The sequence below is a fragment of the Megachile rotundata genome, chromosome 8 (genome assembly GCF_050947335.1).
Source record: "Megachile rotundata isolate GNS110a chromosome 8, iyMegRotu1, whole genome shotgun sequence".
In the NCBI taxonomy this organism is placed as follows: Eukaryota; Metazoa; Arthropoda; class Insecta; order Hymenoptera; family Megachilidae; genus Megachile; species Megachile rotundata.
Genome location: NC_134990.1, coordinates 11754728 through 11774955, shown reverse-complemented (window position 1 = coordinate 11774955; position 20228 = coordinate 11754728). Strand labels below are relative to the sequence as shown.

The 20228-nt window shown below is 36.9% G+C and overlaps 1 protein-coding gene, 1 long non-coding RNA gene and 1 pseudogene across 7 annotated transcripts in view; 2 read left to right on the top strand and 1 right to left on the bottom strand.

Moving 5' to 3' along the window:
* The first annotated feature begins 377 nt into the window (after positions 1-377).
* LOC100879156 (cytochrome P450 9e2) lies at positions 378-2675 on the top strand. The gene has a single exon (XM_003705443.3). The coding sequence runs from the start codon at positions 545-547 to the stop codon at positions 2093-2095; it is 1551 nt and encodes a 516-aa protein (XP_003705491.2). The 5' UTR covers positions 378-544; the 3' UTR covers positions 2096-2675.
* A 128-nt stretch (positions 2676-2803) lies between these two features.
* Positions 2804-8976, top strand: LOC143263940 (cytochrome P450 9e2 pseudogene; annotated as a pseudogene). Of its 4 annotated transcripts, XR_013039228.1 has the most exons (3): positions 2804-4842; positions 5718-7320; positions 7368-8976. The product of XR_013039228.1 is annotated as a cytochrome P450 9e2 pseudogene, transcript variant X3 (transcript). The 4 variants fall into 4 exon arrangements; XR_013039229.1 differs by having other exon boundaries at positions 2804-4076; positions 5718-8976; XR_013039227.1 differs by having other exon boundaries at positions 2804-4654; positions 5718-8976.
* Positions 8977-15499: 6523 nt separating this feature from the next.
* Positions 15500-20228, bottom strand: part of LOC105663135 (uncharacterized) — a 94531-nt gene continuing 89802 nt past the window's right edge. The window contains exon 4 of one of the 2 annotated variants that reach the window (XR_013039192.1): positions 15500-16339. This is a non-coding gene — a long non-coding RNA (uncharacterized LOC105663135). The remainder of the gene's footprint in view (positions 16340-20228) is intronic. The other variant, XR_013039191.1, reaches the window with a different exon arrangement.

The window sequence follows — 20228 nt, the reverse complement described above, 5'->3', positions numbered from 1 at the left end:
ATAGACACCCACTATGTAGTTGCATAAGTATGACCTTACATTAGACGTTCAAAGTAAAGTAGAACCTCGTAAAATATTAATTGAATGAAGTTATTAATTAACGATTTTCAGAATGAGTTGATCGATTATCAGTGACTTGTACGAGCGTTTGACCATCCACGCATGAAATTGGTCCGATCTATTGCCTAAGCCAATCACGAGACCTCTGACTCTCAAAATTAGAACTGTGTAGAACGTGCAAAAAACAGTATCTCAACAACAGTATCTGCACCACTACAAAGTAGACTCTGCTGTTATCAAAGCAACGAAAGGAGGGGAGAATCATGCAGGTTGATTAGATTATTCATCAAACGTCACCGAGTAAAGAACAAAGCGCGCAATACGCTCCGCACCGCTCTATCTATGCGCCGTTTTGTTAAAAACTCACACGGAGCACTGTGCCACAACCAGTTGCGTCGCCGACGTACGGGAAGCAGCATCTATAAATACGTCGGCCTTTAGAAAGTCGTTTTCCAGATATTAACGCGAGTGAAAATAATTAAAGATGTGGACAATAATCGCGGGGGTGCTTGTCGTGCTCCTGACATGCTACTACTACCTGAAGGACTACGACTTCTTCGAGAAACGGGGAGTACCTCACTCAAAACCCATTCCCTTCTTGGGAAGCTTGTGGAATGCGATACTGATGCGAACGACCTTCGCAGAGGCGGTCCGCAAACTGTACAATGAAAACCGCGAAGCAAAGTACATCGGCTTCTTCGACTTCATGACCCCTGTGGTGATGATCCGTGATCTAGAACTAATCAGAGCAGTGACCATCAAGAACTTCGAGACCTTCCCTGACCACAGAACCTTCACCGACGACGAGATCGATCCCCTGTTCAGTAGGAACCTGTTCAACCTGCGCGGAGACCGATGGAAGGACGTCCGAACGACCTTGAGCCCTGCGTTCACCTCCAGCAAGATGAAGGCCATGTTCGTCCTCATGAGAGAGTGCGCCAAACGGTACGGGGAGAACCTAGCCTCCTTACCGTCCGATAAAAACACCATAGAGCTGAAAGACGCCTTCACCAGGTACACCAACGACGTCATCGCCACGTGCGCTTTCGGAATCAACGTGGACTCCATGACGAATCGTACGAACAAGTTCTACGTCTATGGTCGTGAAGGTACCAGCTTCGGAAGGTGGCAGTCCCTCAAGTTCTTCCTGATTCGCAGCTTCCCTAAACTGTGTAATGCGCTGAACGTCAAGATCGTGAAGACGGAGATCGCGGACTTTTTCAAGGAGCTGGTCGCGGAGACTATTAAAACTAGGGACGAGAAGGGCATCGTGCGACCCGACATGATTCAGCTGATGATGGAGACCAGAGGCAAGTTGGGACCCGGCAAGGAGCTCACCATCGAGGATATGACTGCTCAGGCGTTCATCTTCTTCTTCGGAGGCTTTGAGAGCACCTCGACCCTCATGTGCTTCGCGGCCTACGAGGTGGGAGTCAACAAGGAAGTCCAGAAGAGGCTACAAGATGAAATCGACGAAGTTCTGGATAATGCTAATGGAGAAGTCACCTACGAGGCGATAAATAACATGAAGTACCTCGATGCTGTTATCAACGAGGCTCTCAGGATGTATCCAGTCGTGGTGGCAACAGATAGAATCTGCATGAAGAACTACGAACTACCTCCAGCGCTGCCTGGTGCTAAACCACACGTGGTGCAGAAGGGGCAGTACGTTTGGATACCGATTTACGGAGTGCAACACGATCCCGAACACTTCCCTGAACCGGAGAAGTTCAATCCGGAGCGGTTCTATGATGACCCTAAACAGATACTCAACTCTGGATCGTTTTTGAGCTTTGGACTGGGACCACGGATGTGTATTGGTAATAGGTTCGCGCTTTTGGAGGCTAAGACCTTGCTCTTCTACATTTTTGCTAACTGCACTTTGAAGCCGTGCTCGAAGACCGTCATACCCATGAAGCTGAGCAAGAAGGGATTCGCCATGACAGCTGAAGGTGGATTCTGGTTCACCATCGAGCAGAGGAAGAAGGCGGAACGTGTGTATGTTAACACTGGTTCATCAGCACAACGTGCATGATTGACGCGTATTTAGAGATTGCGTTTGAAGATAAGTCTGATTATGAATAGAATATGAAATTTAGGAAATGGCAGTGTCTGCGATAAATAACGTGATATTTGAAGATTTTGCAGTTTGTAATACCATTTTTATCTTGAGCATTTTTTTATGTTAATTTCACTCTTTTTTCTGTGTAAGATCTTTCATGTTAATTTTGTATTGCTAGGTGTTTGTAATTTTGTATATTTGGAATGGTAGAATAAATTCGTCTGAATTTATAAAATAGCAGCTTAACTGGAAATAAACAAGTGTTGCGCAGTTGTAGTGATTGCCGCGGGCAATTTGTTCTAATGCAGGTCAATGTTAGGTTAGACTTCGAGCTATTAAAGCAATGGTCTAGAATTCTTTTCGAAGTGCAACGATGCGAAATTTTAATCGTGTGAACAATTCAGTGACGCCCAAAAACAGGTGTAATTGAGTGAAGGTTTAATTAGAGTGCAATTCGATAATTTTGTTACGTTCCGATGTTTGGTGTGAAATTTCTTTCGCTTTGTACTCGTTTAACACGTTGTTAGCATCAAATAAAAATGTTTGCAATGAATTGTTGCATGTTTTATTTCGTCCCCTGAAAAACTTAAAAAATTACTTCCTTGTAACTGTATTAAAATACTTTAAAATTCGATGAAAATCTTTGCAAAGAAACAGTTTGTTCGATGGAAACAAGTTTTTAGCAGGATTATATAATATAAAATAACTGTTTACGAAGATATTAGGTATAGCAGACAGTAATTTATGTAATAAAACAAGGTGAATCAATTCTGACTTCATCCTGAAGTGTTTATACATAATTAGTACGTCGTCAAGATTCAAGAAAGCAGGTTTGCCAGTAGTTGCGTGGAGTATCAATTACATTATCTCTACTCTGAGGCGCAAAATATAGTTGAAGCGCACAAATAATATCTGACATCTTATCTTTCCGCATTGTTTGCACTCGAGTTCGTGATAATAAAGTCTGTCGGTAATTTGTGTTTGCAAACTATTCAACTTGTCGACTGAAAATTAATGAATTCGTAGCACGAAAATAAAAATTTCTTTCGTCTTCCTTATGATCCCTAAGAATCGAAATGAAACGAGTATTGTACTTTTTATGCATCTGACTGTCGTCGCGATAATTACATATTTGCAAATGGTAGCTGAAGCGATGAAGAGAAGGCAGACGAGAGGTTAACCTTGCTCGTGCAATCGGGTCATTATGCCATCACGTTCATTTCCCAGAAATGACGCAAGTCCGCGATTTTGATGTAGCAATACGAGTTTTATATTTTTAGACCATGTGAGCGATATAACCCCGTAATTTTCATCGAATTTTAAAATTAATTTCCATTATACCACAGGATATTTATACAAAAGAAAATGCTGAAACCTTCATGGAAGATTGGGAATAATATTAAATTTCCAGGCAACTGTTAGGTGATTCCGGTCAAAAACAATTTTTCTGTCAAACTTAATTTTCAGAACCTTAAATTATCGCACGGATTTTTACACAGACAACTGGAAACTTGTTTTGAAATTAAATTAAAAATAGAATTCGACATAGTCGTTAAATAATTCGCAGTAGTGTATCTGGTAGATAGAGATAAAAACAGAAATCACGGATTTGGGAGGCGTAGAGACCTTCTCCTGACCCACGTGACTTCCCTCTCCGTATTTAACTACTTCATATTTAACTGAGTCACAAAGTATTTTTCAGACAATCTTTTATAAAAATCGTACCTGGAATTCCACTTAGTATTCGCAAACAACCTGTAAAGTGCAGAATATACAAAACACTTTTCGATAAACATGATATAAAACTTGAAACCGTAATTTCGAAATTAAATATAAAATGTCATATTTCGAGTTTGGTATAATTGTCAAGTTACAAATTGAATAATTTGATCAATATTTTAATTGAATAATGATAGGAAGTTCCCCGTGTGACTAACGAATAACATAATCAATTGTGAGTATTCTAAATAAAATACTGATATCGTCTCTTATTCCTCCTCTTTTCGCTCTTCAATTATGCGCAATGGCAGATAGTGTCATCCTAATCTAATAATTATAACATATGCCAGAACTATGACGTCTGTATACGAGTATTAATTTAATTTCGTTATTTTGTAAATATAAAAACACAAGCATGATAATCTGTGTATTCTTTTCGCAATGAAAGTGACGTCAAAGCGCCACGCGCGTACAATTTTTGACAAGCGATAAATTTAATAATTGATGAAGACTTGCTTAATGCTTTCAGAGATATTTTTCATTAAACACAAATCACATTTTAAAATTCAAAACTACTGACATTTCTCAGATTTCAGATTCATCTTTATTTTACAGATCCACTTTTTTTATATTGATTACGTTTTCAAATTAACATAAGATCCAAAACATAAAACAAATATCTGAACACTGACGTCATCACGGAACTATCAAACAAGAATCATCGCTATAAATGTATCATTCAGACAAAATTATCAATTAGATCATCGATCAATCATTCGAAGCTGCGATCAAAGATAATTTATCATTTACAGAGTGAGTAAAATGAATTCTAATCCTATCGAAAGATACGCGATATCTGGTTATCTCATCTGTTAAATAAGTCCCACTTGAAGACAGCTCTTTCATACGTATTTCACCCAGCGCGAAATACGCAGTGCATTTTGAGCCTCTGGCCACAAATCCTCTACATTCGATAATTACACATCTGATAAGAGCTTCAGGTAAAATATTCAGCAGCCATGAGCTGTTATTTATAGCTAAAGATAACCTTCATTAAAAGAATATAGATATATAGAATATAGAATAACATACAGAATAACATAATATCTGTTATGTATTATGTTATACATACATAACATAACATACGTGACATGTATAACATAATACATTCATGTCATACATATATAACATGTGTAATATAATACATACATGTCATACATACATAACATGTGTAACATAATACATTCATGTCATACATACATAACATGTGTAACATAATACATACATGTTATACATATATAACATGTATAACACAATACATTCATGTCATACATACTTAATATATGTAACATAATACATTCATGTTATACATACATAACATGTATAACATAATACATTCATGTCATACATACTTAATATATGTAACATAATACATTGATGTTATACATACATAACATGTGTAACATAATACATTGATGTCATACATACATAACATGTGTAACACAATACATTCATGTCATACATACATAACATGTGTAACATAATACATACATGTTATACATACATAACATGTATAACATAATACATTCATGTCATACATACATAACATGTGTAATACAATACATACACGTTACACATACATAACATGTGTAATATAATTCATACACGTTACACATACATAACATGTGTCACATAATACATACATGTTATACATACATAGCATGTGTAACATACTACATAATAGGTATTATTACCTATAATACCTATATTAGCATAGCTATATGTACTATTATAATAGTATATATGAAATTAAAAAGTAGTTATATATACTAATTAACACCTACAACATATTCTCACCATAAAATCTCAATTGCAGCAACCTAACCATGATCTGGGCACTGCTCATATCCCTGCTGGCCCTAGTCCTAGCCTACTACTACCTCACCGACTACGACCACTTCAAGAAGCGAGGAATCCCATACTTCAAATCGCTGCCCCTCCTCGGCAGCCTCTGGAAATTCGTGCTAACCCGCAAAACCTTCGGAGACATGCTCCAGGAGCTCTACACCCTGCAGCCCTCCGCCAAGTACATCGGTTTCTTCGACTTCCTCACACCCGTCGTATTAATCCGCGACCCGGAGCTCATCAAGTCCATAACCGTGAAGAACTTCGAGCACTTCGCGGAGCACCGCAAGTTCCAAGACGGCGACAAAAACTTCCTGTTCAGCAAGAACCTGTTCGTCCTCAGCGGAGAAAGATGGCGCGAGGTCCGCGCCATGTTGAGTCCCGCTTTTACTTCCAGTAAGATGAAGTCCATGTTCGTGTTGATGAAAGAGTGCTCCAGACGATACGATCAGCATGTACTATCCTTGGCAAGTCATGGGAAAGCCATAGATCTCAAGGACGTGTTCACAAGATATACAAACGACGTGATCGCCACGTGCGCGTTCGGTTTTAATGTGGACTCCATGGCGGACCGCGAGAACACGTTCTACATGTACGGTCGTGACGCCACGAATCCCACGACGAAGCAGTTCCTGTCGTTCTTCCTGATTCGCAGCTTTCCCAAACTGTGCGAGCTGCTGAACATAAGGATAATGAGAAAGGAGATCGGTGAGTTCTTTCGAGACCTGGTGGACAGCACCATTAGGACCAGGGACGAGAAGGGCATCGTGCGACCCGACATGATTCAACTGATGATGGAGACCAGAGGGAAGTTAGGCCCCGGCAAGGAGTTAACTATCGAGGATATGGTAGCTCAAGCGTTCCTCTTCTTCTTAGCCGGCTTCGACAACACCGCCACCATGATAAGCTTCACAGCCTACGAGATCGCCGCGAACCCGGACATCCAGAAGACTCTTCAAGACGAAATCGACCAAGTTCTCAAAGACTGCAACGGAGACGTCACGTACGAGGCCCTCAACAACATGAAGTACCTCGACGCAATCCTCAACGAGAGTCTCCGAATGCATCCCATCGTCGCCATCCTCGATCGAGTCTGCACCAAACGCTTCGAACTACCTCCAACCCTACCAAACACCGAACCACATGTGATACAAGAAGGAGAACTCATTTGGATACCCACGTATGCGATACACTACGATCCTGAACTCTATCCAGAGCCTCAAAAGTTTAAACCAGAGAGGTTTCTCGATGCGAAACACCTTTTGAATTCTGGCGCATATCTGACCTTTGGTTTGGGGCCCAGAATGTGTATCGGTAACAGGTTCGCTATTATGGAGGCCAAGATTCTGCTGTTCCATGTATTCGCTCGTTGTAACCTGAAGCCTAGGACTGTGCCGATGAAACTGGTCAAACGGGGCTTCAACATGGCTCCGGAAGATGGGTTCTGGTTCGAAATTCAATCTAGGAAGGGGATGTAACTTGTGGACGTGATTTATGATGACTTTTGAGTTGCTAGATGTGATTTGGTTCAGTGATTTTTTATTTGGAGGTTCATTGTGATTTTTAATTTGGAGGTTCAGTGATTTTTTGATTTGGAGGTTTAGTGATTTTTTGTTTGGAGGTTCAGTGATTTTTTCTTTGGAGGTACATTGTGATTTTTTATTTGAAGGTACATTTATCATTTGGTTTATTCAATGTTGATTTATTCATCATTTATTACTTAGAGTTAGACATAGTCAAGGGATATTTGCAAGTAACATTGTACTCTGTTTATTTTAGCTAAAATATTCAGTTGGGTTGCAAGCTTGATATGAACCTAGCTCAACTTTGCTACCTAGTGCAACCTCGAACCTATCTCTTGATCTCTTAACAAAAATTTTGCAATAACATTTTGAAACGAAATTTCTTGATCATGAAAATTTTTTGTACATTGTGGTTTTTGATTTGAAGGTGCATTGATTTATCACTTGGTTTATTCAATGTTGATTTATTTATCATTTATTACTTAGAGTTAGACATAGTCAAGGGATATTTGCAAGTAACATTGTACTCTGTTTATTTTAGCTAAAATATTCAGTTAGGTTGCAAGCTTGATATGAACCTAGCTCATCTTTGCTACCTAGTGCAACCTCGAACCTATCTCTTGATCTCTTAACAAAAATTTTGCAATAATATTTTGAAACGAAATTTCTTGGTCATGAAAATTTTTTGTACATTGTGGTTTTTGATTTGAAGGTACATTGATTTATCACTTGGTTTATTCAATGTTGATTTATTTATCATTTATTACTTGGAGACAGACATAGTCAAGGGACAATTGTAAGTAACGTACTCTGTTTATTTTAGCTAAAATATTCAGTTGGGTTGCAAGCTTGATATGAACCTAGCTCAACTTTGCTACCTAGTGCAACCTCGAACCTATCTCTTGATCTCTTAACAAAAATTTTGCAATATTTAGAAACAAAATTTCTTGAATCGTGAAAATTTTTGGATTTCAAAAAAGGGAGATAGAGAGCTGGGATACAGTAATGAACGCGTGTTATATGTCCGTCTCAATTATCATCCGGTGAATGGCGTCATCCTCCTCTGCATGGCCAGCACGTAACGCGGTCTCGTGCTATGTACAACAGCCGTATAATATATTCCACTACGTGATCGTCCACTGCCAACGATGCGATACGACCTTCTGAATATTGCTTTAATGAGCGACTCCCACTGATTCGAAATCTCTACCTCCCAGCGTTTTGTCTGCGGTTGCTTTTGGTGCAACAACAAAGTCACGCGATTAGTCAACCATCGGTTCATTAAACTCGGCTTCCTCGGAATATGGTTCAAGGCGAGTTGATAAATGACAGACCCTATGTTTTTAAACGTGGTAATTTAATAATTGTGGAATCTGGTGATATAATCGTTTGAGATTGTTATGCTTTACTGAGAATCGCGGTTTTATCTATTTGATGTTTGATGTGTTAATGCTGAGTCATTGTTTACGTTTGAACGATTTCTTGTATTATTTGCCTGGCAATAATTTGTTTTGAAAGTATTTTGTCGAAGCTCATATCGATTGTTGGTAAACTAAAGGATACTTGGCAAACTAAAATAGATTGCATACGATGATTTTAAGTTAAAAATGAAAATATTGAAATGAAAAACAGGTACTTTTGTATCAGATGCATATTTGTAACTCTATAAGTAAATATTAAAATGTAAATTAAATGAATAAAAATTTATGAGGTCTCTTTATTAAAAGAATGTCTTCAAAATAAATTTTGGGATTGTATGTCTTCAAATTACAATTTGAAATGATTTGATGGAGAGTGTCTTCAAAATAAATTTTGGGATTGAATGTCTTCAAATTACAATTTGAAATGATTTGATGGAGAGTGTCTTCAAAATAAATTTTGGGATTGAATGTCTTGGAATTACAATTTGAAATGATTTGATGGAGAGTGTCTTCAAAATAAATTTTGGGATTGAATGTCCTCAAATTACAATTTGAAATGATTTGGAGAGTTTAAGATGTATATTAAAAAAGAAAAGTGATGGAAGAAAGAATAAAATTCCTTTTAACCCTCTCTTCACGCCTCTTTCCATTAACACGACTAGACAATACACTGTTCAGATCCACCCTTACGATCTTCGGTTCATTAATTCTGACCAAAACCTCCCGATGCTGTTCCTTCGATCGCTAACCTCCGCTTCGACCATTCTGCACCCCACCATTCACGAGTGAATTACATTAAAAGGGGTAGTTTTATCGAGTCAACCTGCCAGATATTTCTTTGGGCGTTGATAGATCGTAAGAGTTCTAACGCTTTCGGTTAGTCAAGAATGAAAGTGTACATTTTTGGTGCAAGCTGTTATGGATCGAATAATTGACTGTAAAATAAAATTTTTTAATAAACGTAGCTAACTGAAAAATTAGATTTGTTAAAGTTAGTTAGGTATTACAAAAGTTGGGTTCTTAAATTGTTGACAAAAATAGCAAACTGAAATTAAGTTAACTGTAAATTAAGTTTACATATTGTACATGTAATTTTACATATGAAGTACACGACATATAAAGTATATGGCACATAAAGTTTACATATGGAATACAAAGTAACCCATATATAAATCAAAATGAAAATACGAAATAAAATTTTTATACAGTCTTCTCTTGACTCTAAAAGGAGAGAATCACGACACATTAAAACACGAACCGTGATTCTATAATTCACGTATCTGATTCGGCACGTGCTGTGACTCTGCATATTTAACACTGATGTGAGAAGAATGATACGGTACAATGTTTATGTTGATAAACGACACGTGTGCCACTGATATTTGTTCCAGTTCAACTTATTGACATTTGTCCCCGATAAACTATAACACGCAATTCCTGCACTAAAAAAGCTATAAATTCAAAGTCATTGCAAATTATATACTAGTGAATTAAAAGCGGTTAGTATGCAAAATTTTAATCTTGTGTACAGAATTTTCAAACTAATAAATAATAATAGTTTTGTATTAATAAGTAATAATTTTTGAAATAATATTTTTTTTATTAATAAATAATAATAATTTTTTGACAAAATTTTGTGAGATCTATACTTGTAAGAATATCTATAATAAGTATACTCGATTGTATATATCAGTTATGTTAAGTTAGACACATTTCACTTATATCAAGTCAAGCACATTTCACCTATATAAAGTCAGACGCATTTCATTTATATCAGGCCATTTATATTATATCAGTTATATAAAGTCAAATACGTTTCTTTTATAACAAGTCAGGCATATTTCACTTATATCAAGTCAAGCACATTTCATCTATATAAAGTCAGACGCATTTCATTTATATCAGGCCATTCATATTATATCATACTTCAGTTATATAAAGTCAAATACGTTTCCTTTATAACAAGTCAGGCACATTTCACTTATATCAAGTCAGGCATATTTCACCTCTATCAAGTTACACTGTTCAAAATACTACGACTGAAGTAAACTGCAGATTCTGAGAATCTACAAGGAAAAACTATGACAACGTAATGTATGCTAACCTCATATGAAGGCCGAGACTGTTTACACATATAATTGCCACCTATTAAGATTAACATACACTCACGCGTTGTGCGTTTAAATACTTCCATTCATAATGTTTTGAATTCCTTCCTAATGCGATTTACGCAATTCTAAGACACGTGTTGCACTATTGACATCTAATTAATATTGATATGAAGGTTTCTTTGAATCTATGAATTAAAGATAAAGGAATACATTGTGTGATAGTTTAGAAAATACACGTGCATTTTACATATTTATTTCATTTTTAATTCGACGATGGAAAACCTAGATGGAATACCAAATGAAAACCTAGTACTAGTGGAAAACTTATTCCTCTAATAATTTCTTGAATAATAGAGTGGTGTTAATAGAGTCACATATAAGAAAATTGTCAGCCTATGTTGACTTAAGAACTGTTTACGGAAGAGTTATGTTGACTCGGTTAGGACTAGTCTGGTTTGGCAGACTGCTGACGTAGGAACTCGTCAAGCTCGCACGAGCGACTAACGTGACTCAAAGTTCCGCTGCCTTTATTGCACGCCTCGTTCCACGTGTTTGTGCTCGACTGGCTCTAAATTTTGGTAACATACACCTTAGAACGTCAACAGAGTTCTAAGATTGCTATTACATCGCCGGGGTTTCTAGGTGTAATAACATTTCACTTGGGGTCTTCAGAGTTAATAGTTAAAATTCTTTGTTGTGAAAGTGGGAATGAATAAAACAAATTATATATAGTCACATAAGGGAAAACAATATGAGATACATTTATTTTTGAGAAATAGACCTTCATAGGTAATGAAAAGAGGTAAAAAAAATAGGTAATTCAGACAAGAATTTTGAATGGTGTAGAATTAATAATTTTCTATATTTGTGATAGTATAATTTCACCCACGATTTCGCAAAAGTACTCATTGCGCGAGAATGATATCGATTGAACAATAAAATTCTCTTATCGTGATAATATGTGTACTTTATGTATCATTTGAGATCGACGTTTTGATATTATGTGGCATAAACACTCATAGTAGGTATAGATATCTTTTATATGACTGATAAAATTATAATCACTTTACAATGTAAAATTATGGTTGAATTATTTGATTTGTTTCAAGGTTGCATATTGGGAAATTTTTGACTGTGTCTGAGAAATGAATTTCATTTCAATCGACCAGACTTGTTACTTGGCACTTGGAATTTGATACCTAAAACTTGATACTTAGAACTTGAAACTTAATATCTGAAACTTGATACTTGATATCTGGTACTTGTAACTTGAAACCTGATATTTGAAACCCGACACTCGATGCCTGAAATCTGATACTCAGAACCTGAAACTTGATATGTGAAACCTGACACTCGATACCTGAAACCTGATACTCAGAACCTGAAACTTGATATGTGAAACCTGACACTCGATACCTGAAACCTGATACTCAGAACCTGAAACTTGATATGTGAAACCTGACACTTGAAACCTGAAACCTGATACTTGGATCTCGGAACCTGATATCTGAAACTTGATACATGATACCTGAAACCTGATACTTGTAACTTGATACGTACTTTCAACGACCAGACTTGTAACTCGATACTTGAAACTTGATATTTGAAACCTGATACTTGATACCTGAAACCTGATACTTGAAACTTGATACGTACATTTATTTTGCTACGTACTTGATGACTCGAGAGTGACTCTTCGAAGAATTTTTACGTTTCACAAAAGCTCGGAGTGAGCTAACAATTTTTGTGACATTACCGAGGAAAAACAGTTTCTGATTTTCTATCGGTTTAGCTAAAATTCGGCTGGAGATAGAAATGCGAGTGACGTATGAAGTGCGTCTTTTCCCGCAGTGAGCAAGTAATAAAGACAATACCTCGACACGAATAGAAAACTGCACTCTACTACTAAGGTTAAAGGTTCAAATGTGACTAAATGAACGAAAAATCAAGAAACTTGTAAGGTCACTGTAATATGCATTGCGATCAAACTTCTTTTTTCCCTGGCCGCTCACCGAAATTAGGGAGTCAATTGCCGTCATAGTTCCGCGGGTTATTTGGATGTCTCTCTTAAGCGGTGCAGAAACGTCGCCTCGGATCCAGGATATTGCGAACGATGGAATCAACGTACGGAAACAAAGCCGGGCACTTAGCGGCAAATTAGCGATGGCTTGGGGCGCCACTGTCGCTCTTCATTACACCGACACCCTTGCACACCAAACCGACCACCCACCAACCTAACGGTATATCCCCTACTTCCAGTTAACCCTCTTAACATCCTGCAGACAATGCATTCCGCCTATCTTCCTCACTACATCTCGACGAATTAAATCACTGACTAGAACTACTCTTCGATCTATCGCTAATTATCTCGTTATATTATTCCTATCTTTTCGACGGTATGTTTATTTATTTTTGTGGGAGTTTCACTTGAAGGAGGAATAGGTTGGAGGAATAATAGGTGGGTGTGTAGTAATGATTGTGCTCAGTTTTTGGTGCGATTGGTTGAGGAGGGTGGGTTTTGAAGAAGAAGGTATTGGGATGAAAATTCTTAGTTTGGCAAATTCTCAAGTTTCAGATTCTCAGTGGCCCAAATTTTTAGGGTATCAAATTCTGAAATTTGAGATTCTCAGTGACTTAAATTCTCAAGTCCCAAGTTTTCAGTGTCCCAAGTTCTTAGTGTCCCAAATTCTCAGTGTCCCAAATTCTCAAGTTCCCAAATTCTCAGTGTCCCAAATTTTCAAGTTCCCAAATTCTCAAGTTCCCAAATTCTCAGTGTCCCAAATTCTCAAGTTCCCAAATTCTCAGTGTCCCAAATTCTCAAGTTCCCAAATTCTCAGTGTCCCAAATTCTCAGTGTCCCAAATTCTCAAGTTCCCAAATTCTCAGTGTCCCAAATTCTCAAGTTTCCAAATTCTCAAGTTCCCAAATTCTCAGTGTCCCAAATTCTCAAGTTTCCAAATTCTCAAGTTCCCAAATTCTCAGTGTTCCAAATTCTCAGTGTTCCAAATTCTCAGTGTCCCAAATTCTCAAGTTCCCAAATTCTCAGTGTCCCAAATTTTCAAGTTCCCAAATTTTCAAGTCCCAAATTCTCAGTGTCCTAAATTCTCAGTGTCCCAAATTCTCAAGTTCCCAAATTCTCAGTGTCCCAAATTCTCAGTGTCCCAAATTCTCAAGTTCCCAAATTCTCAGTGTCCCAAATTCTCAAGTTTCCAAATTCTCAAGTTCCCAAATTCTCAGTGTCCCAAATTCTCAAGTTTCCAAATTCTCAAGTTCCCAAATTCTCAGTGTTCCAAATTCTCAGTGTTCCAAATTCTCAGTGTCCCAAATTCTCAAGTTCCCAAATTCTCAGTGTCCCAAATTCTCAAGTTTCCAAATTCTCAAGTTCCCAAATTCTCAGTGTTCCAAATTCTCAGTGTTCCAAATTCTCAGTGTCCCAAATTCTCAAGTTCCCAAATTCTCAGTGTCCCAAATTTTCAAGTTCCCAAATTTTCAAGTCCCAAATTCTCAGTGTCCTAAATTCTCAGTGTCCCAAATTCTCAAGTTCCCAAATTCTCAGTGTCCCAAATTCTCAGTGTCCCAAATTCTCAAGTTCCCAAATTCTCAGTGTCCCAAATTCTCAAGTTTCCAAATTCTCAAGTTCCCAAATTCTCAGTGTCCCAAATTCTCAAGTTTCCAAATTCTCAAGTTCCCAAATTCTCAGTGTTCCAAATTCTCAGTGTTCCAAATTCTCAGTGTCCCAAATTCTCAAGTTCCCAAATTCTCAGTGTCCCAAATTTTCAAGTTCCCAAATTTTCAAGTCCCAAATTCTCAGTGTCCTAAATTCTCAGTGTCCCAAATTCTCAAGTTCCCAAATTCTCAGTGTCCCAAATTCTCAAATCACCGCCTTCTCAAATTCCCAAATCCTCAAATCACCGCCTTCTCAAATTCCCAAATTCTCAACCCCCCACACCCAAAAATCCAAACTTCTCCACGTCCTCAAATCCTCAAATTTCACCTCCCTAAATCCCCAACCCCCAAAATATCACCTCCCCAAGTCCTCAAATCCACATATCCCATCTGCCTACCCTCAAAAATCCCCAAATTCCACCTCAGATCCCCAAATTTCGAGATTTCCAAAGTCTCAACCCTCTCAATCCCGATATCGCGGCGATTCATTTCCAATTTCCAAGCTCGCAGCGCGAAATCACAGCCATGACTGCTTTCCTGTCTCGGAAATTGAAGGAAAGCGACGAAAGTAGCGGAACTACGAGAGTTTCACGAAGGATACCAGCTACCAAAAGTGGGAACGAAGGGTGCCAGACAAAGTAAGAGGGCTCGTGTAACAGACTCCATTGTTAAAACTTATTGAGAATCTGCCAATAGCCTTGGGATTCAATTTGACTGGCGAACCATGAACGCCACTTAATATACAACGAAGCTGGAGAATGGGGTCGGGACATTAACACCGTGAAGTATGCCGTTGTTTCCGAAAATGGTCGACTATTTACTACTCTTTTCAATTTCTTTCTTCATGCAATTATCATTTTGAGACACTGTTTAAGGAATTAATTATCAATTTAGGGATACATTTTTCAATCTTCATTTTTATATAGTAAAGTGAATCATATGGAGTATATATTTTTAGAAAAAAATAAAAAATATTTGTAGATGATTTTTATAGATGATTCTTCACATATGGATATATAGTCAGTATGGTCAGTGAAATATATTTTCATGAATTTTTTATTTGTCAAAGACTATTTAGGAAATGCATAACTAGTAAGGTTGATGTAATAAAATTTATTTTGTCCATTTCGTGAATACATATTTTACGTTTCAGACTAAACTGTTAAGAAAGAACTGTCCAAGTAAAATTTCTTCTCCCTCGAACTCTATAAGAAATTAAGCGTCACGTAGTTCGAGCAGCGTCGAGAATATCTGGTATTGAATAATTTCTACGTGCCCGTGCATTGTATCGGGAAGTAACGATTGCAATTTATTCGACTCGATGCTCCCCAAATGGCAGAGAAATAAGCTATACCCATTATCGACGGGTGTAACGCTTGAAAATATATCGGTTATTAAAATTCAATGACGTTTCGAAGATTCCATTTCGTTCAATTTAGCGACGTTCAAAGTTAAATTATTAACATCTTGCAGACAGTTGCACATTTGCTAAAAAAGTTGCACCTGCAAAGTGAATGTTCGACTGGATAAGGATTGCAGTTTATAATTAATTAAATAATAATTGCGTTATAAATGTTTAATTTGGTGCCTTTATCGACCAAGATCAAAGAGCAATGAAAAATCAGAAAAGGAAAAAGAATCACTTCGTTTTCGTAGAAATTTGTTTCCCAGCCTGATGCAGTCATTAGTTGGTCGAGCTAAAACGAAACATCCCTCCGGGAAATACACCCTAATAACAACTTAAGAGCGTCACTCTTCTTTTTTCTCCTTCTTTTTTTTCAGGTTCATTCCACCTTGTTATTTCGCTTCAATCTACGTCCATTTTCCGTCTCATTTTGTTTAGTTTCCGCTCTCCCTTCGAAGTAGTTGCACCCTTTGAATGTAAAATATGTACGTTTATCAATTGCAACATTTTCAGTTCAAAATTTAATTAGGGGTTTTCAGGAAATTCAAGTTTATTTGTTTAGAAATTTTGGTACTATTAGATAGAATTATTTATTTTATTGTGGAATTGATGGAATTTCGTCATTGTTGCAAATTAAGAATGAAATAGTTGACCTGTATCAGAATACTGTAAATCACTAGCCTACCACTCACAGGCCAAACGGAGACAGATACGACTTTTTGTCAGGGAATCAAACTTTCTTAGAATGGGCCAAAACCCCCAGAAAAATTGTTAAAAGTCCCAAGGAGTTGCTATGGTGGTCTGGGGAGAGGAGGGATAGCAAGTCCAAACACTATAAAATCCCTGCCCTAGTACTCACAGGCCAAACCGTGCAAGATACGACTTTTTGTTAGAGAAGAAAACTTGCTTAGAATGGGCCAAAACCCCTAGAGAAATTGTCAAAAGTCTCAAAATGTGGCTAGGGGAGTGGTATGTAGAGGGGACCCTCAGCGAGTCAAAAATCCTTGCCCTACCATTCACAGGCCAAACCGTGCAAGATACGACTTTTTATCAGAGAAGAAAACTTTCTCAGAATGGGCCAAAACCCCTAGAGAAATTGTCACAAATCCCAAAATGTGGCTAGGAGGGTGGTATGGAGAGGGGAGCATCGGCAAGTCAAAAATCCTTGCCCTACCATTCACAGGCCAAACCGTGCAAGATACGACTTTTTGTCAGAGAAGAAAACTTTCTCAGAATGGGCCAAAACCCCTAAAGAAATAGTCAGAAATCCCAAAATGTGGCTAGGAGGGTGGTATAGAGAGGGGAGCGTCAGCGAGTTAAAAATCCCTGCCCTACCGCTCACAAGCTAAACCGTGCAAGATACGACTTTTTGTCACAGAACCAAACTTTCTCAGAATGGCCTAAAACCCCTAAAGAAATAGTCAGAAATCTCAAAATGTGGCTAGGAGGGTGGTATGGAGAGGGGAGCATCAGCAAGTCGAAAATCCCTGCCCTACCACTCACAGACTAAACCGTGCTAGATACGACTTTTTGTCACAAAACCAAACTTTCTCAGAATGACCCAAAACCCCCAGAAAAATTGTCAAAAGTCCCAAAATGTGCCTAGGAGGCTCCACAGACCGAAGTACCCCCAGCGAACAAAAATCCCGTTCTAAAAATCAACAGACCCTTCACTCTCACTTTCCAACAAATAAAATTAATTTCTTAACCATATCAAAGCATCACGCAACCTCGTTATAATACAAAATAAACCAAATAAACGTTCAACAAAGATTTCCAGCAATTTTTCGCCTGTTCAGGCTCATCGATTAACCTTCAAGCTAGCTGAACGTCTCGTTTCCGTAAGAGCGATGTTCAATTTCCATGAATAAACGTCGAGAGACCCGAACATCTATCCCTCTTTCGCTTCTTCTTTTTTGCAGCTCGAAATTAAAAGCGGCCAGGTGTTAGCCGGACCCGGAGGAAGGAATTCCCAAGAGCAAAGTTTCTTGACAAAAGCTGCGTTTCTTTTCTCGCTGTTTCTGCTTCTTAAACGCGACGCTGACGTAATGTACGACGCTTTGAATCACCGTCGAGATTCGGATACTCTTGGTTTCATCCTGCAAATGTGCTCAAAGACAGCGGCGATCTTTCTCTTCTATCACTGTGTTTTACTTGTGTACCTAGTTGTGATGGTACAAAATGTGGTATCTTCAAGATATTTATGTTATATATTTTGATTTTTATTATATATTTTTATATTTATTATATGTTTTGATATTTGTAAGAAAGATACATTATTGTAAGATATTTTTGTAAGCATGTTTTAAGATATTTGTAAATGAAATATTTTATGTGCAGGGATGCTTTTTGAAACTACGAGCGAAACATATTCACAAGTGTTTCAATTACAAAATAGTGGAATGTGCAAAAGTGGAAAGCTTCACAGTTTGAATGTCAAGAGCTGTTCAATGGAGTATGAAATAAAATGTTTTCGTTATATTGAGTTGAACGAGTCGAGTACCAAAAAATTTGATGGCTGTGCAGATAGCTCACGTATTAATTTTCCTATGACTACACACGTGTGTAACCTTCTCTTTCACCCTTGACAAGCTCTACCCACGTGCAAATATTTTTAAATCCTTTAGCAACAAATATAAATATTACTTTACCAACCTTAATTTATTATATCATTTATTATGTATTATTACTAAAATCTGTATTATTGTTAAAAATCAAAACCATCAACAGATTCGTCAAAACCATCAGTCAGTATATTTTCAACATATCACTCAGTATATTTACCTAAATCAAAGTACCTCAAAAATAATTTCAAACTCAAATCCATCCGAAATTTCATAATCACCAAAAATATAAAATGGACCTAAAAATAAAGAAATACAAATCCCTCAGCAAAAATATCAATTTCTGTGGAGTGAAAGGAGTGTCCAGACGTTAGCAGAAGTTTGGCGAGAAGTTTCGCAGGATCGAAGTCGGATTCGAAACCCAGAGGAATCTTTTAAAGGTTCTGGACACGCGAGTCACGGCTGCAAAGCTCGGTAGGCTGTTGAAGACAGAAGAAAAGTGCCGGGGTGGCAGGAAGCTAGCTCTGCAGAAATTTGCATGACAAAACACGCAATTAATAAAGTTCTCGGTGCGGAGGGCAGCCACAAAAGAGCATTTCGCCCTTTCCTCTCCTGTATCCTCGGCCTTTCTTCGGCTATGCTCCAAACGCCGAATCGGGGATCGAAAGTAGGTTGTCGACCAATTGCAAGGTTAAATAATTTTTTAAATTCTTAATTTTAGACAAAATTTTCACATGTGATTCACAGAAATTTTTTTTTATAATAATATAGATAAGTTATATAAAATAATGTTTTTCAATAAATATATTCAATGAAAATTTATTTTATAAATTTTCCATGAAGGGTTAGTATGAAAATTTTTTATTAAGATTTTTTTATAGAAATACTAATATGAATATTTTTAGTGAAATTCTACAATAAAATAATTCCGTCAAAACTATAAATGGAGTCTTTTAATAAAAGTAATTTTATAAAAATAATTGATGAAGTCTTTCAATGAAAGTAATAAAAATAATTGTTGAAGTATATTCATTAAAATAGTTCTCTACAAAAATCAAGTTTTTGTCCAGGAAAATATTTCACATGTATGAAAGTAATTTAATAAAAAAATTTTCTACGAAATTTTGGAAAAAATGTTGTACCAGGTATTTCATTCTTCCGTGAAAATTTTTTAGGAATTTTGGTGTGAAAATTGTTTAGAAGGTTTTTACACGAAAATATAAAATTTGTGAAAAAGCATAGTAAAATAATTCGACGAAAATTAATGATAAAGCGTTTCAGTGTAAATATTCGATGCTTTCCGATAAAAATATTCCAGCAACAATAATTCCATGAAAATTTCCCATGAAAATTGTCCATGACGCTTTTCAATGAATATTTTCACCGAATTTTCGCAGCGAAAATTTGTTATAAAAACTTTACATGAACTATTTCAATTAATATTTGTCACGTTTCCCGCAAATTTTTTCTACAAATTTACTGTATGAAAACTTTTCAACAAAAACGTAATTCTGTCAGAATTTTCGACGAACCTTTCCACTGTATATTTTCCGCGAACTTCTCGATGAAAATTTTCGATAGAAAAATTAAATTAGTGTATCAATCAATATTTCCCACTGAAATCATGAATAACGCTGTAACGTCCAAAAGGGAAACACCGGAATTATGAAACCAAGTTACGAAATTTTTAAATAAGATTAAAAGTCAGGTTTCAAAATTTTTGAAATTTACTTTATACAAAAATTCTTGAATTACATTTATTATATCGCAGTTTTAATACACGTGTGTGTGGT